Raw genomic sequence first — 13730 nt, forward strand, 5'->3', positions numbered from 1 at the left:
CAGGAATTCCAAAGGGACAGCTGGCTTGGGAAAGTCACGTGACTTTGGCTCTTCTATAAGGTGAGACTCTTCTTTACCTGGGGAGCAAAGCCAGGGATGCACTCAAACATGGGAATTCTCTGCACTTCTCAGGGGAGAATGTTGAAAGCTAATATAAGTTTTTAAAATATTCACAAAGAGTGAATACCAAAAGGGGCTTCTAGACTATTTTGAGAACAGGTGGAGATAGGAATGAATTGATGGGCTTGAGTATTTGTGTATTTGCAGAGATTTGAATTTTTGTTTCTGTGTTGGGTTGTTCTGTAGGAATCTACATCAGGTACCTGTTCTTGCCCATGGGTCAATAATATGATGGAAAAAGAGGAGGATGCAGGATGGGGATAAGAGTCTAGTAAGTAACTGCAGTAATAGTCACACGCCTTTTAAACTTGATACTACATGTTTGCATCAGTTTCATTTTACATCAGAGGGAACTTCCTCTCTTCCAAAAAGGTCTTAATTTCTACCTCTACTTACAATAAGTTACACGTTATTTATTTAAATAATTGTAAAACATTTTAAATTTTTCCCTTTTTTTTTTTTTTAAGAGATTAAACTATAAGCAAACACACATACAACAACATTTTGTCATTCAATTCAGGTTTTGTTTTAAGAAAGTCTTCCATGCTGGTACCCTGTTTTGTTCAATTTTTTTTTTTCTGCATAAACTAAATTGGTATCTGAAAGGCTTCATAGAAAATAGAAACTTTCAACTTTTTTTCCTACAAAGAAAAACAAATAGTATCCAAAATATTAAGCTTGAATTGTTTGCCAATTTTTTCTTAAATATTTTACAAACACAGGAAGGTGGTTCTTATAATGTTCATAACAAAGAATTGCATTTCTGCTTTTAGCACTGACTACGTCAATGATATCTTTTGTCCTTGTCCCCAAGAGGGTCAGTTTGTGTAGCCACCATCAGAGCTACACAAGAAAGGTGAGACCAGGTAAGACACAGCTCCTTGTTTACCCAAATCTGTCCATCATGTTCATTTGGGGAGCACAGCTCTCCCCAAAGAGCTGAGAGTGCTTTCTTCATCAACAGTCCATCGGAGTGAGTAGTTTTGTGCTCTGAGAAAGCAGCTCTTCTTCTTCTTTACATCGGGGGCACAACAAGTCCAGTCATGGCTACGAGGAGAGAGTGATACAGGAATGAGATTCAGAGGCTTTTGCAATAAGGCTCTAACCCAGAGAGAGGGGCAGCTGGTGGCACTGGCAGCGTCTGGTGCAGTCTGGGGAGGTGGTGCCCTGAGCTGACATGGGGACCCATTTTCTCCAGGTCTAGTCTAGCAGAGAGCCTATAGAGGTACCGAAGCTTACTGATCAGCACGATACAGACAAAGCCTGCTGAATTTTTGCTCAGGAAGCTAAGAGTTTTGTTTGGTTTTATATCAATGAATTGTGTACATGGCAGGATGCACATAAACATGTAAATTAACCTGTATTATAGGTGTGATATATTTTTTCATTATTAGACAATTAATTTCTAGATTATATTGTCCCAAATCACTTAGTTGGAACAGGAAAGAATACTCCAGCTGCTGAACCTATTGGGTTACTTACTTGGCATCATTTATAACAAATCGGACTATCTATGCACCCTAAGTTTTTACCCATTCTAGCTAAAATTTGATCAGCTTTTTATTTTCTAACTAGCGCATCTTCCTTTGGTGCTCACTACTGCTATGTGGTACTCAGTCACCAATAAATGCTGATCCACTGGAATAGAAGACTTGATTTAGTTCCTAATTTGGGAGTCATTCCAATCTCTGTTCTTTATCCCCCATCCAAGTACAGTGTCCAATGTCGCCCCCATCTCGTCAAGAGAATAAGGACCATGCCTGTTTGGGCAGCATCATGTCCAAAGCTTTGCCTTGATATGGGAAATAAAGTGGCATCAGCAGTATAGAAAAATCACCCAAAAAATGCACCCCTCTGGCCTTGGCTTTCAGGTGAGAAACCCATAGAATCTTCACATTCTTGGAAGCTGGCCAAATAGTTTTCTTGCATTGAAACTTCAAATCATATCTAGAATTGGATCTATTAGTTGTACTGTCTATATTTCATCTTGGGCTTATCAATTAGCATAGAAGCATTTTGCTAGTGGTGCTTACTAAGCTTATAAACAAATTATTGGAATTCTTCCTGCTTCACCCAACATATCTCTGCCCTCCATTTCCTCCTCTCCCTCCCTCCCTCCCTCCTTCTCTCTCCTCTTTCCTCTCTCCTTCTCTTTCTCCTCCTTCTTTTCCTCCTCCTTCTCCTGCCTCTCCTTCTACTCCTCTCCTCATGCCAGCTAGCCTTCTTGGGCAAAATTGCCAGCCATATATTTCCCTGCCCATATAGCTTTTATTGAATGTTTGTGAGATCTGGATTAAGGTCTTACACAGCTAGCAAAGCCTTAATTATTTTTGCCTGTATTACTATATATTGAATCAATGTAGCTTTTCAATAAATGCAGTTCAATTCTGGACACTCCCTGATGATTTGGAGATATAGCAACCCTGGTAATTATCCTAGCATGTAGGAGGTTTTCTTATTTTATTTTATTTTCCTGGAGGGAGGTGGAAAATGAATCAGGTGCCTAGTAAATAATATTATCTCGACACGCTATACTCTCCACTAAAAATGCCTGAGAGAAAAGGTTGTGGGTGGGACAATGACACTGTCTGTATAGCTCTCTGGCAGGGGGACTTGGGCTCACATTTTCAACTTTAACTTGTCTATTGCACTTAAAACTCATCAGCCCCTTCCTTTCTCTGGGTCCTCAGAGAGTTACCTACAGAGCTTATTAAAAGGGCAGAGCTGCTCAAAGAACCAGATTCACTGCGTGTCAGAAGAATGACAGATTTTACATCTTTTTCCTTTTCCTAGTCTCACATCAGGCACGGGGCGTGCAGGGTCTCTGCTACATGATGCCCCTCGCTTTTTGCTGGTAGAAACCATAGCCAGCAGAAAGAAAGCAGAAGTGAACTGAAGGAAAGATAAGCGTTTTCATGGGGAGAGGGGGAAAGACTTAACTGCACTTGGTCCAATTTCTTTTGACCTTTGGCATTTCATGGGAAAGCAATAATCCCCCTTTGGTCCAGGAGGGAAGAAGGTACGGGTGAAAGGTGAGAGAGGAATTGCACTATTCTTGTCCCGAGAGAGACAGCAGACTGTCACAGCACAGGCTCTGGAGTAAAAATGTCTGAGGTCAAGTCATCAGTCACTTGCTGTGTGGCCTTGGGCAAGCTGCTTAACTAAAAATGGTGATAACGGCATGACCTTCCCCTTTGGGTCACATGGGAGGCTTGAACAAGATAATTCATATGAAGCACTTGGTTCATTCAGTATCTTGCATGTGGTGCTCAGAAACGGTTAGCAAGTGTTAGAGGGCATTGCTTGCACATGTCCTCTGCAGATGAGGATGCCCTTCTCACCTTACAAGTTAGAGAAGAACCTTTCTATCAGCCTGTGATCACCAGCCCCCTCAGACCACATTTTCACTCTCACATGGTCTGTCTCTAAAGAGCAGGTGTACGTCTGCAGCTCCGAGTCCTCTGTCCAGTGACTGTGGATCAATGTCAGCTTGATGGTTTCCCTGTCTGCAGCAACGGACACCTTGCAGTGCTGGCCCTTGCACTTCTACTCACTGGACCCAAAATGAGGAAGGCTGGGAGTCAAGGTCTCTGACAGAAATCCCTGGTCAGTCCCAGCCTTCTCTCTGCTGGTCTCCATGAAATACCCTTTACCTTTCCTGATCTTTGCACAAATTACAGCTCGCCTATTTACCAGACCAGGAAAGTGAGACTCTCAGATGATAATGACTTGCACAGATTCACCTTGCCTGGAAGGTATGTAAGCTAGAACTCCCGAACACATCTTACGAAGTCAAGTCCAGCATTCTCCCACTGCCTGATGCCCTTTGAGGTCTCCTCAGCATTCTATTTTAGTTCTCCTGCATTACTTTCTTTTTTCATAGTTGTTTGTCATTTTTTAGTCAACAATCTTAATTTAATTGCTTCCTTCTTCTCCTCCTTCTAAGGTTCAAATCACTACAAACATTTAGAGAAAATTGTAGGGTCCAAAAGAGGCTCAGACCTTGCAGTGATTGTATAGAAGTTAAACTAGGTCCCAGAGCCTGTGCCTACACGTGAGCAGCTACATTGTCCCTCCTATAGACACGATCAAGAATGTGCGGCTCACGCAATACGGTATACAGACACTATTACACCTGAAGCCTATGTACTTTATTAACCAATGCCGCCCCAATAAATTCAACAAAAGTAATTTTAAAAACAAGACTGTGCAGCCTAGCCACTCTCTTAACCTAAGTACTTCGACCTGTGGTGACGAGAAGCGCACATGGGGTCTTCTAGCTGTTTTGCTGTTGTTGTCCCAACAATAAAACCTCACTATGACCACACAGACCCTCCTAACAATCTGGGCCACTCAGCCCTGACCAGGCAACGCCGCAGGCAGCCTTGGGTGTGCGGCAACAGGCAAGGTAGGAGCTCCAGGCCGCGGGCACCGGGGAGAAATTCACCCTGGCTTTGGTGAGGGCTAAGAATCGGGCGGGCCACACAAGCAGGTCTCCCTGGACAGGACAGACCTAGAGGGAAGATCCGTGGCAACTGTCCCCACTTCCCCAGCTCAGTGCTTCGTGAGAGAGGAGGCAGGGCAGGGCTGGCAAGGGGAAGTCGGGTCATACTTTTTTCCTCAAAGTGAAACTGAACATATTTGCAAGGGTGGCCCGGAAAGAGGAAAGGGCCGTAGCCGTCCCTCTCCCCCAGCACGTGCAGTCCTCCTCAACCTGTCCTGGGCCCCTCACACTGCATTTCCACAGCGACGCCTGGGCGGCCTCCACTTGGTATAAGGGACGTGACTAAAACCGGAAAACTGAGAACTTGGGAAGGGCCGACATCGTCACCAGGGTGGTCATGGAGAAGGGAAAGACATGGCAAAGGTTTGGTCATTGTTCCCATGGCCTGGTCTGGAGATGAAGCCATCACAGAGTAATTTCTGAGCATGTCCCCTAATGATGGGATGGAAACCATGAGTCTGATAATAGACAGGCAGGTGGAGACACTTAACTATAGGCTGAGTCTGTTTCTCTATGAATCAAGCATCTGGATGAAAACCAAAGTACATATGTATATATGTTTCCCTCAAACCTACAGATGTTTCTAACTAGTCACATGTCAGATGGCATGTAGACCCAAAAGCTTTGTCTAGTTAGAAGAAAAGGAATTTTCAGGGACTCTTCCGAGTGCTGGGTTTTCCGTTCTCATTTGACAGTTTCTCTGTCAAGTCGCTGGACTTCAGTGAGACACCATGGTCTCTGCCGGTAGGATGGGACAGAAACCTAACGCACCTCTCAGGACTCTGCTCAGACACAACTGGCGACGAACCCCTCCCGGGGCCCCCAAAGGACCAGAAACCCACCTACTCCCATAAAGCCACTGGGCAGAGTCTGGCCCGGGGAGGCCCTGCTGACCTCAGAGGCTTTGAGCCGTGAGGGTTAACCGAGCCGCTGCCCGTTGCACTTTTATACAACAGCGCTGCTGGTGAGTGTTTTCATGCCAAGTCACGAGGAGCGGCCTAGAAATAATGTGGGTCATCAGGCTCCACAGCATCCAGCAGTTTCCAATTTGTTCCTTTGCTGTCAGCTGCCTCCCATTCACACTGAGATGATTAGATTCTCATGTACTCATCACATTTGGGTTACGTCATGTCATATTATATTTTAAGACATTGCTCAAAAATGGGTTTGATGGGTGATTAATTTCTGTTCTTAGACACAGTATGTCTTTTTTCCTTTCTTCGCTACCCCACCCCGACCAAGCACCTGCTATCAATTTGAGTAGCGCACAACCAGCATGCTCAGAACCTGCTGGAGCCCCCAGAGAAGGCTGTGCATTTGTGCCATGGGAATGTGTATGCACTGCAGGTGACAAGCTGGCTGGGTAGACAGTAATCACTAGCTGACATCCAATGTGGTGACCAGGCACAGCAGTGGCATGGCCCTGTGGAAAGCAAAGGTCTAGGGGTCCAAACACCCCTGGAGTGTATGCATGGCTCTGCCACAGCTAATCCTGTGATCCTGCAGAGTCGTTGGACATCTACTTTCCCCCATCTTCCTCTGGGATGTAGCTCCAGCCCAGGGCACAAGCCATTCATGTGCCAGGATGGAAACACCGAAGCTTCTCTTTGGAAGCAAATTGGCTAGAGCGATAGAAGGATGCCATGCTGTTCGCTCTTACTCTGCTGGCCCCGGGGCACACGGATCATGCCTTCCCCCAAAGTGGAACCTTGGCTCACCTCTGAATCCATTTCCATTGCCACTGGAGCAGGCAGGCGAAGGGGAACCTTGGGGCCTGATGACGGGGGCAAAGGCACTCTTCTGTTTGACAGCAGGAAAAACTGAAGAGGAGAATGGAAGAATGGAAGACGAGCTGGAAGATCCAACAGTGGGACTGGATGACATGACTGGAAAGCAAATGCACAACCCTCTTTTAGAAAGGGACACAGGGAAAGGTTCAGTTCTTTCTTCAGTACGTATAACCTGTAAACCACTATTGAGAAATTCCTAATTTGTTCCAGGTATTGTTCCAGAGTCCAGGGATTTTAAAATGTTGAATGTAACAATGTCCCTCCCCTTTCCAATGGGAGGAACGGGCAAGGAAAACAACTGAGAGGGTAATAATTTAATTGGAGAAACACACAATGCTAAGTAGGCGCAGTGGGTAGATGCCCTCCTGCCTGGGAGAGTTAGGACGACACCGGCAGGATCAGATATTATAATAGGTCTTAATTCATTGTGTGAAAGCTCATCAAGAGAAGACTAATACCAACATCTGAAAAATTACCTACTGTACTTTCACCCTAAAAGAAGTCTGGTCTTGGAGCTTTGTACTTCCCTGGAGACTCTCAAAGCTCTGGTGTTTGGAGGGATGGGGTTAATGTCTTCCCGGAGAGGGCTATCTCTGTGGGCCACCTGCTCATTAAATGTTCAAGTTCATTAACATTTAGGAGGCGACTTCCATCTCCCTCTACTTCCAGAGCTCCTGGGAAATAAAGCTGCAAGTCAGCCTCCTCTGATGTAATGCGAAGAAAAAACACTAATACTAACGTTAAAACTACTTGAAGGAAGCCAAACACTAAGTGTTGTCATTTCCAAAAAAAAAAAAAAACAAGGCAATTTACACAATGAACTGCCCCACCTCTTAATGTCAGATACTCCAAGTTATAGCACACAAGAAGATAATTTTATTTTTATCTTCTATGTTCAACCTGTTCAAGAAAGGGGTAAATCAAAGTTCACAAGGGTGAAATTGTTAGATACGGCATCTTACAGTAGAAGGTCAGGTTTCCTGGACTCATTTTTTAGCATCGTCTCCAGAATTCTGAACTGTCCACAACAAATGACTTGGTGAAAGACTGACCGGAACCCAATGGCAAAGCCCACGGAAAGGCTGGCAGTGCTAACCACTTCCACTTCGTATCTTCTGTGGCCCTGCTTCTCCACAATTAAAACTTTGACAGTGAGGACACGAGTGTGACTTATGGGTCAAAGACCAAGTACAAGGTGAAGTGAAGGTCCAATGCTCTGATGTCCTGGGAAGACTCCATCCCAGCCGCCCCCACCCCCGCCCGCCCCCACTATTATAAAGCTATGCTTCAGACTATGTCCACGCAGTTGCATATCTGATGCAGCCACACAGCAAGTCTCCAGCATGATTCTTTTACAGCCACGCTGCAAACCAAAGTCTCTGCTAAGAGCGCTTTATCTGAAAACTGCTTGTCCTCAGGTAGCCCTGATTTACAGAGCTATGTAGAAGGGAGCATCCAAATCCATCTCTGTCTTTCCTCAACTAATATGAAAAACTGGTAAGGAAGATGAAGTCCTGGAAGACTTCCATGTCATACTTGAAGATGCAAATGAAGGAGATAGGGGGCTGATTCACTGGTATTATTGGATAGGACACAGGATTTAGCATGGTAGTGAATCTTAGTCATAGTTCCAAGCAAAACTTCCTCTTTTCACCTTGGTTTTAGCAGCAATAAAATGTATGTGGGAGCAGGAAGGGAGGAGACCTCTCCTCTCTCTGTGAGGCAGAGAACCAGAGGCCAGAGAAAAGCTGAGACTCAGGAGATCTGAGGCTGACCGCAGCCCCGTCTCTGCCCTAGTGTCTGACCCATCCATGCAGGCTCCAGATGTTGCCTTGGTTTCTGCATCTGCAATAATAGCAGGCCCTCCCACCATGCACCAAACAGAGGAGGGTTTTTATAATGTGAATTAGGCATGCACGCACGTGCACACGATTACGTGTCTATTCAACAGAGGGCTCGCTTTTACAAATATTTCTTTTCTCATAACAGGTCCAACCTAAGTGGGTTGATTAGATCAGATGAGACTGCCTCTCAGTGGGAGTGGGGTCACCTGAAAATTTACTAAACGACATAAAAGTATTGTTGATAATTAACTAAGCATAGAGCTATAAGATGACCGTTTAAAAGGTTTTTTAACAAAAATTTCATCAAATGCCAAATTACACCCAAGTTAATTTAAAATTTAATACAACCACAATAAAAACGTTAAAATGAATTTTAATTTGTGAATGTCAACAAACATAATTTTTATGTTAATCTGTTTAAAGAAACAATACTATAGGAGCCAGAAAGTTTTGTTTAAAAAAATGTTTAAGTAGTAAAGAATCTTAACATATTAAAACTTATAATAAATCCACATCAATGAAATCAGTGTTATACTAGCATAAATACGGGCAGACAACTCCTTGGAGAAAATAGAGTCCAGAAACAGACCTGGGTATATATGAGAATTAAAATTTAATAAAGGCGACATTTCCAATTAGTGGGGAAATTAATGTATGGGAACAATACTCAAGCCACGTGGAGACTACATTTAGAGTGCTTTCTCATGTTAAACACCGAAGTAAATATAAGTGGATTAAAGAGTTATTTGTAAAAACAAAATTAGAAAGGTGCTAGTGGAAAAACTAGGGAAGTTATATAATTTACATAATCTTTTCAATCCTGAGCCTAAACAAAGCCTCACGAAATGGATTTGCTACATGACAAAAAATTTCTGTAACACATAGAGAAAAGGCAAAAGATGAATTAGGGAAAATATTTGTGATAATTATCAGCCCTGACTGGTGTGGCTCAGTTGGTTGGGCATTCTCTCACACAGTGAAAGCTCGCCAGCTCAATCCCCAGCCAGGGCACATGCCTGGGTTGCAGGTTCAGTCCCCCTTCCCCTCTCTCTAAATAAATAAATAAATAAAATATTTGTATCACCTAACACAGTACACTAATGAACAACACAAACAAATGAGCAAAATAGAACCAGAGACATGGAAACAAGGAGCAAACTGACAGTGACCAGGGGGGAGGGGGAGAGAGAGAAGGGGGGAAAGAAAGGAAAGGGTCAAGGACATGGACAACAGGGTGGGGATTGACTGTGGGAGGAGGGGTGCGCGGGGTGGGGGAGAGCAATGGGGGAATAGGTGGGCCAACTGTAATAGAAAATAACAATAAACAAATAAAACAAGAAAAAAATATTTGTGATAATTATCAGATGTGTGCATACCCACAATAGCTAAAAAGTTTTTATAAGTTAATTAGAAAAAGGAAAACATCCCAATAGAAAAAATGGGCAAAAAAGGGCACAGAAAGGAAAAGTTACAAAAGGAAAAGGAAAATGACCAGAAGCCCTTTATAGACCTATAAATGTCCAAACTGATTAGTAATCAAATGCCAATGAAAACAGTACTGAGATGTTATTTTTCACTTACAAAATTGATAAAGATTAAGAAAAAGTTAACAGGGCAGGGAAGCAGATACTCTTCATTTCCTGACGGGGTAGGAAACTCTCTGGAGTAGCAATAGCTACCAAAGTACCTGTGTTTTAAAACGTGCATGATTTTGAACCCAGTAATATAATTTCTAGAAATTAATTCCAGGGAAATATTCATGAACATAAAAAAATAGATCCCAAAGAGTGAGACATAACTGAAGTGACCATCAATGAGGTCAGCTGCGCTAAGTCCCTCAAAGGGAGCACCATGCAAACACTAAAACCGGTGCTGAAGAAGAGACTGAATGACATGGAAGGGTATGTCTGGATGGATAAAGCAGATCATATAATGACATATATATCGGACCCACTTTTATTTTTTAAAAATATACAAAGCAAAAGTCTAGAAGGATGCGACTGACTGGATTATGAATTTTCTTAAATTTATTCCTTCTACTTGTCCATATTTTCCAAATTTTCTACAATGAACATGTATTACTTTTGATGTAGCATAAACCAGTAAAAGCTGTTAAAATAGACAAATGGAAAATCTTTATTTCTTTGGTAAAAAGTAACATAATCCTAAGCAATAGGCATAAGAGCTGTCTTGGGCGTTCATGTTCCTCTTTGATTTAAGGCTTTATCTCCTGTAAACTGGGTTTTCTGTTTACTTTTCTGTTACTTAAAAAAAAAAAAAAAAAAAGACAAGAGACTAATACATTCTCTAATTCGTGGGGAAAGCTTGTTGACTGCTGTTAACTTCGCAAAGCAAACATCATTCCTAATATCTGGCTCCATTCCTAGGACACAGGTCAGCACCACTGACAGATTTTTCTGGAGCCTCGCTTCATACCTGAGACTTTGGTCATTTCGCCACTTTTCTCCCGCTCTCTCTTTCATTGGTCTTACGGCAGAATCTTACTAGTTGTGCGTCAGAACAGATACTGCAATTTTCAAAATGTGTCTATCCATGGCTGGAAGGCTCTACATTTTAAAGTTAACAATGGTTATCTCTGCATAGAAATAAAGGAGGTCTTTTTCTTTTTTTTTCCTTTTTACATATACATGCTTTCTAATTGTCTATAATGAATATGTTACTATTGTAATAGGATAACTTTTTTTTCCTGAAGAAAAAGACAATAGAAATATATCAAAATGTTAACAGGGTTGTTTTTCATGGTGAGAGTAGGCTTTCTTTTTAAAACTATTTTCATAGGCTCCAAATTTTCTATAGTAATCATTTAGTAATCTATAATAGAAAAATGTCTTGATATTTATTTTTGAAAATATAAAAATACTGGTTTCCAGGGCATAGTCTAAGACTATGTGAGTGAAGTAGGAGTCTCTGAGGGTAAGTTGGATTTCTGTCTTATGAATTCTGTTCCAAAATTTTGTATTTGCTTGGTGGTTATTCTGCTTTGGAAGAGGTGGTCCCTGAGTACTGCAGGCTTGAATAGGCCATCTCTGGGGACACCAGCGTGCGCCATTTGGGGAAAGTTGATCACACATACTCACAATTGAGAATTTCTCTGGACATGTCTCCCAGTGGATAGAGGCCAAAGTAAAGGCCAGAATGTCTGGCCCAGAAATCTCTGTGAACGTGGGAGTTATGGCAAAACCACTTTACTTCTTACAAGGGTTGGTTGTCAGGCCTGGGCCCAGCTCGACGTAGCCAGGGACACATCTTCCTTTGCACTGAGCCATTGCATTTGTTGGCACTCGGGGGTCTGTGAGCATTTCATTATAACCCCCTATTGTCAAGGGTCTAGAATTCAGCCATAAAAACTTGCACTGAGCTGGAACTTGGCACACACTGCTACCGCCAGGAAGTGAAGTTTGTATGTGAAATTGAAAAAACATCTGTTTGGCCATTTTTGAAGTGGTGTGAGAGCAAAAGCAGTAAAGAAGCAGGTTTCTGATACTCTGTGTTGGCCATAATGCAAGTCAATTTGACCAAAAAGACTTGGCTTTATTTCTTTTAATGTCTCTGGCAAATGACTGCTCCATGGCACATCATGGCCATATCAGACTGTATTTTTAGTTTAAAAAATAGAATGAAAAATCACAGAATGGTGTTTTCAGACAAAAGCAACTGAACTAATGAAATGTTTTCCTTTGGGCTGGTGTGAGCGTGTGCATGTGTGTGTGTGTGTGTGTGTGTGTGTATTTCTCAGAGAAGTTAAGACTTACCTGGTTAGAAATACAGGTCTGCTATTGGCATGAACTCCATAGGGTATTCAGTGTTTTTGCAGTAAAGGGTTTTATTGTAATGAGCGCACTGCTTGGAATCCCACTGCCAGTGTGCAGCTCCTTCAGAGCCTCCCTCAGAAAACAGAGGTGCAAGGATCACACAAAGCCAGCAGGAGCTGGGAGGAGGCACTGGGCGGTGTTCCCCAATCCCATGGGGCATGGAGCCTTCCTGTTTCTATTCTGCATATGCTGTCTTGTTTACTTTGAAGATTTGGGGGTGGGGTACTATTTTTCTGTGGCTATGGCACTGAAAAATCAAGACAGGGTAGTGGAAGGAAGGTGCCACTTGCTGGTGTGGGAAGGGTTCCTTCTATCGAATGAATTATTAGTAAGAAACATCAAGCAGTTAACACTCAATGGGCATTTTCATTCATCTATTCATTATCCATCTGTCTGTCTACCTCCCTATCATCTACCCATCCTCTCCCTCCACCTCTCCCTCCCCATTCTCTCCCCCAGCATATCCACCCCTGCCCATCTTCTTTTCTCTCTTCCTCCCTCATCACCACACTACATACTATATTATTATATTGACCGTTTTTGATCTATAAAAATGACAGTTTCATATGGTTCCACCTCATGTACACATTTTATTCATAAATGTATGCTTGAGCATGTGAAATCACCATTTTGGAAATCCAAAAGAGATCATGTGTTTCAGCCTAATAATGTATTGTAAACACATGAAATGTTTCTTACATTATTGAGTTAATTTAAAAACATGGTATTTTGAATCTGATGATGTGTTCTATTCCCATTTTTATTATTTATTGGCTATGAATCCTTGAGTAACTGATTAATAGTAATTAATTTCTTAGAGGGGAAATGATGATAATAATAATTGGCATTATTATGTCCACATAATAAAGTTGTTGTGAGGATCTGACTGCACTGTACATGTGAACATGCTTTTTAGGCTGCCAGCTGAAATGTACACTGACACGTGACATTACCTACATAATGGCTCTCGTGCCCTGTATCTCTTACAGGGGCTGTTGACAGTATGATCCCTTGGGTGCACAGCATCCCCTCCCCACAAGGGTGCATGGGAGAAACCTCTCTGAAGTCTCGGCAACAGAAAAATCAAGTATGTTCTGAGATACCAACCCTTATCTCCAGCATCGTTCCTCTCTTTCCTTCACCGTCTTGTAAACCTCCGAAGCAGATTAATGGCTCCCTTGAATGACTGAATGGCACCCATACCTGCCTTTGGCATCATCTACTTTTCCTGTCCATATTTTTTTATCTCAGTTTCTTATAGTTTCTATCTTATACTTTCGTACTACCCATCTGACCACTAATATTCCCCCATTTTTGGAACAGGAAAAAGTAAAAACAAGTGAAGAAATGCATAAGTCAATCAAGCAACAGTTTGTCTTCCTAGATCATTCTGATCTAATGTATCTGGACTATACAACAAGACATAACACAGAACTCAAGTCTTGGTGGCAACAAGATTTTAGCTACACTAGGAGAGCCAACAACCTCTACTATTTCTGCTTCCTGGTTAGCGAATATTGATCACACTGAGTTGAGCGTGATGAATCGAACAGATAAGCCAGCAATAATTTATTGGTGTGCGTGTCCACAGGAACCATAGACCCCAAGGCTGAAAGCAGCCTTCAGGTCCCTGGCTGGC

The 13730-nt window shown here is 42.5% G+C and overlaps 1 protein-coding gene across 1 annotated transcript in view; it reads right to left on the reverse strand.

The window, feature by feature from the left end:
* Positions 1-790: 790 nt before the first annotated feature.
* The window catches only part of EBF2 (EBF transcription factor 2), a 185555-nt gene continuing 172615 nt past the window's right edge, over positions 791-13730 (reverse strand). The window contains exons 15-16 of the mRNA XM_090288992.1: positions 6343-6510; positions 791-1167 (exon numbers count right to left, since the gene is read on the reverse strand). Of these exons, the coding sequence (XP_090145118.1) occupies positions 1136-1167; positions 6343-6510 (200 nt within the window). The 3' untranslated portion in view covers positions 791-1135. The remainder of the gene's footprint in view (positions 1168-6342; positions 6511-13730) is intronic.

Source organism: Furipterus horrens, unplaced genomic scaffold (genome assembly GCF_987537825.1).
Source record: "Furipterus horrens unplaced genomic scaffold, mFurHor1.1.pri manual_scaffold_10, whole genome shotgun sequence".
Classification (NCBI taxonomy): Eukaryota; Metazoa; Chordata; class Mammalia; order Chiroptera; family Furipteridae; genus Furipterus; species Furipterus horrens.